Consider the following 4,490-nt stretch of genomic DNA (forward strand, 5'->3'; position numbering starts at 1 on the left):
AATCCCCGCCTCTTTTTATTTGTTTGAGAGGGGGGGGGGGGGGGGATTTTTTCTTTCTAAATAAAATAAAATGATGCTTAATTATGCAAAGTGATTTTGACGTTACGAAATAAGTTTTTTTTTTATCATCCATGAAATTGTAAAATATTCTATTTATTCTGGAATAAAATGTTAAAAGAAAGAATAAAAAAACATGTTTCATGTGGATATAATAACTATAGCAAGCATTTTTCATATTCACTAAGAAAAATATCTCATAGTGACATTTTTATCAACTACAGGACTTCTATTTTCTAAAATAACACAAAAAAGAAAAAGACGCAGCATGTAAAAAGAAAACATATGCATCGCAAAACTTGCAAGGTCTAACATGTTTAAAATAAATACAGCAATTAAATGCACATCAAATAATATATAAATAAATAAATTTCTGATTTAATTATTACAATTCTCTCTAATAGTATACGGCATATATATTAGTGTTAAGAAAGTTAAAATAATTTTATTAGCTACGATTTCTTCAAAAAGTTTATAGAATAGTTTTGTTATTAGATTGTGACGATTTACGCACATTCTTGTACATAGTTTCAAGTATGTAAATATATCATTTGAAAATTGAAAAAATCATTGTTAAGATTCACATATATAAAAATTACTTTATTCTTGGTCTTAAACATGTTAGGTTGGTTATGATTAATTTAAGTCATCGTTCTTTTTTGGATATATGTCATTCGGGATGATAAGCAACATCATCAATTCTTGGAAAAAAAAACTTTTTCTTTAAAATAATATTGTACGAAAACATTTTAATTATTAATTAGCCAAAAGGCAATTATATTTTATAGAAAGATTAAATCATAGTAGTAAACATACAAAATCTTCAATCTGTTGTTTTATTGATTGATACTAGAAAATAATTTACATTATGCAAATTGTTAGGTCAAAGAATTAAAACCAAGGTACCACTCTAATTGTGTTGTATTAGGCTACATAATGATGATCACAAAAAACAAAGTTCACTTGTTTGGAACTAATTTGATGGCTATTTTTGGATTGTTTCTTACTACTATAGTATTATATTATTCCTAATTTAAATCACATGTGATAAATTCATCCACAGATTTTTAATAGAAAAATTAAAGAAGGAGCCAAAACCTTTGCGTAAAGATTTATCTCGACGAGGTTTACCGGCGCACCTTCTCTCTTAGGTCTTATCCTTTTTATTTCCTAAGCCACCCAAAATCCATTTGGCTTTTGGTTACACGTGTAAATTAAATACAATTTTTATTTTTTATAAAAAATAATTTTATATATTTTAAAAATTATTACAATATAAATTTCAACAACTAACAAATTAACATGAAATTATTGGTCAAAGAAAAATTATTTTTAACTGTCTAAATAGTAATTGGAATAGAGTATGTTTTTTTTTCTTATTTTTGAACAAAAAGAATTGATTTTTCAATTCATTAGTTAAAATAATTTATATTTATATAAGGCCTAAGATTTATTTTAAATCATAGATTTAAAAGTATTTTCTTTTCTTTTCCCTCATGCTTTGTCAAACACCACATAAATGGAGACGAATAGAGAAACTATTATTTATTTCTTATTAAAAATTATGATTTATTATAAAATTGTGATTTGTATATGTGATTTTGTTTAATTTCCTTATTTTGATATTCACCTAGTTTTGTTTTATATGTCTTATTAGTTTTATATAAAAATACTCCTTAAATTTTATGACTTTGAAAATGTTATGTAATTCCTATAACAGGGTGTCATTAAGAATAAATGAAAATATTTTTTAAAATGTGTGTTTTTTTTAAAAAAAAAAATTAAAAAAAGTTCCACAATGTGTCCAAATCAATACTTAATAATATGAGTATTATTTTAACGTGTATACTCTAAACTCTCCAACTTACCATTTCGAGACTGATGAATCGCATGCTACATAAAATATACAGAAAGAGTCAAAATCTTATAAATCACAATAGTATTTTTAGCACTAAACACAGCACCTCATTTCCAAAAAGATCAATTCGTATAAAATACTCGCTCCATTTGTTTCTATTAAAATTAAAATTAAGACGTTCTGATTAAGTTATTTCTTAGATATATTTGAGCATCGAATAATAATATTATTTATTTTCTAGTATTTCAATGTGTATATTTTATTTATTATTAAAATAATAAATATAAATTTTAATAAAATAATTGAATATTAAAAAGTATAAGTTTAATAAAATTAAACTATTATTTAATAAAAACTATGAAATATGTATGTCCACTAACGATAGTGGAAATAGTCTGTGATAGTAATAGTTGGTGTTTGTGTTTAATAACGGTGATGATGATAGTTGTAATGAGGAACGTGATTGCTGTTGTAGTGATTAGTGCGAAGGTGATTATAATGGTGAGGTTGGTTGATGTCCATAGTTGACGGTGTGGCTGGTTTCATGATTGAAGAATGCTTTGTGCATGGTTAATAATATTATTGGTGATAATTGACAGTAATACTATTGACAGTAGTGATTCACAGCGACAGTGATAATAGCAAATAGAAGTGATAGCAATGACCGATAATAATGGTTAGTCATGGTTAGTAGTAAAGAAACTTCCTTGTTCACCAAACAAATTAACCTTCTCTTGTTTGGTGGTTATATTAGATTTTTTCTTTCTAAGTTGCATTTAATTAAAGATCACATGATGTAGATTAATTTTCCAGCTCATTTCACCACTTTACCTATATTAAAAAAATGAAGAAAATCATGGGAAAAAAAGGCAAAAACTTTTTTAACATAAAGATTTTATGAAATCTCATCTAACTTTCACATTTATCCGCACACCTTCCTCCCCCACCCCCATATCCTCCCTCCTTCCTTACATGGTGGGGTGGCTACACTACACTACACTATTCCCACGTGCTTTCTCCTCTCCACTTATATAATACAATCCTTCCCCCTTTTAACAATCGAAAAAAGAACAATCCATTTCTCTTCCAATTTATTCAAACGGATCCGACCCCATTCACCCCTCACATGGCCTTAGTTCGTGATCGCCGACACCTTAATCTCCGTCTTCCCTTACCGGAACCCTCTGAACGACGTCCTCGTTTTCCCTTACCTCTCCCTCCTTCTTCCGTATCCACCGTCAACTCTACCGCCAACACCACCACCACTACTACTACTACCACCACCGCTTCTACTACTACTATCTCCATTTCGGAACTTGAAAAGCTTAAGGTTCTCGGTCATGGAAACGGTGGAACTGTGTATGAAGTCCGTCACAAGCGGACCTCCGCGATCTACGCTCTTAAAGTTGTTCACGGTGATAGTGACCCAGAGATTCGTCGTCAGATCCTCCGGGAAATCTCAATCCTTCGTCGGACGGATTCTCCTTACGTTATCAAGTGTCACGGAGTTGTTGATATGCCGGGAGGGGATATCGGTATTCTCATGGAGTATATGAACGCCGGTACATTAGAAAATCTTCTTAAATCACAATCAACTTTCTCCGAACTCTGTTTAGCGAAAATCGCTAAGCAAGTGCTCGGTGGATTAGACTATTTACATAGTCACAAAATCATTCACAGAGATCTGAAACCTTCGAACCTTTTGGTGAATCGTGAGATGGAAGTGAAAATCGCTGATTTCGGAGTGAGCAAAATCATGGGAAGGACTTTGGATCCTTGCAATTCATACGTCGGGACTTGTGCATATATGAGCCCAGAAAGGTTTGATCCAGACACTTATGGAGCTAACTACAACGGTTACGCAGCTGATATTTGGAGCTTAGGTCTCACTTTAATGGAACTGTACATGGGCCACTTTCCGTTCTTGCCGCCGGGACAGCGACCGGATTGGGCTACACTTATGTGCGCGATATGCTTCGGTGAACCACCAAGTTTGCCGGAAAATACGTCGGAAAAATTCAATGATTTCATGAAGTGTTGCTTACAGAAAGAGTCCAGTAAGAGATGGAGCGCTCATCAACTTTTGCAACATCCCTTTATACAGAGTATCGATTTGAAATCCACCTAAAAAGGGAAAAAGCAAGCTAAAAACTGGGAAATGGAATCCGAGTTGTTGTAAATAGAACGGGGTTCTTTTTTTTTCTTTCTTTTTTTGGGTTCACTTTTTTGTATATTCTTCCACTCTGAATCTGAGATCAAAATCAGAATCATTCTCTGTACTGGAAAAAAATGCTCCATTTCCACAGCTAAAATCATCTGTGGAATTTTGGGACCTAATGAAATCAACCTTTTCTCCAGTAACTTCAACGAATCTGGCAAACTTTTGTTTCCTAATTCAAATTCAATCATAATCATACTTAATTTCATTGTGCAAAGTAATTTGTCCCTTAATATCGTACTATACAAAATTAATGTCATCATTATCTCATTGCACTGCTTTGGAATTATGGGATAAGATAAAGTTTGAGATTATTTTTATTTTTTAATTGAAAACATAAATTAATTTCAAAATTAT

General features: G+C 31.2%; 1 protein-coding gene across 1 annotated transcript; it reads left to right on the forward strand.

Annotated features, from left to right (window-relative positions):
- The first annotated feature begins 2,862 nt into the window (after nucleotides 1-2,862).
- LOC102599347 (mitogen-activated protein kinase kinase 9) lies at nucleotides 2,863-4,276 on the forward strand. Its single transcript, XM_006363922.2, has one exon. It carries the CDS (start codon nucleotides 3,042-3,044, stop codon nucleotides 4,041-4,043), a length of 1,002 nt encoding a protein of 333 aa, XP_006363984.1. The 5' UTR covers nucleotides 2,863-3,041; the 3' UTR covers nucleotides 4,044-4,276.
- Nucleotides 4,277-4,490: the final 214 nt, after the last annotated feature.

Source organism: Solanum tuberosum, unplaced genomic scaffold (genome assembly GCF_000226075.1).
Source record: "Solanum tuberosum cultivar DM 1-3 516 R44 unplaced genomic scaffold, SolTub_3.0 scf00473, whole genome shotgun sequence".
Lineage (NCBI taxonomy): Eukaryota > Viridiplantae > Streptophyta > Magnoliopsida > Solanales > Solanaceae > Solanum > Solanum tuberosum.

Bases quoted from the DNA above. Each gene is read 5' to 3' on its own strand.
- LOC102599347 (XM_006363922.2), top strand. From the start codon at position 3,042: ATGGCCTTAGTTCGTGATCGCCGACACCTTAATCTCCGTCTTCCCTTA.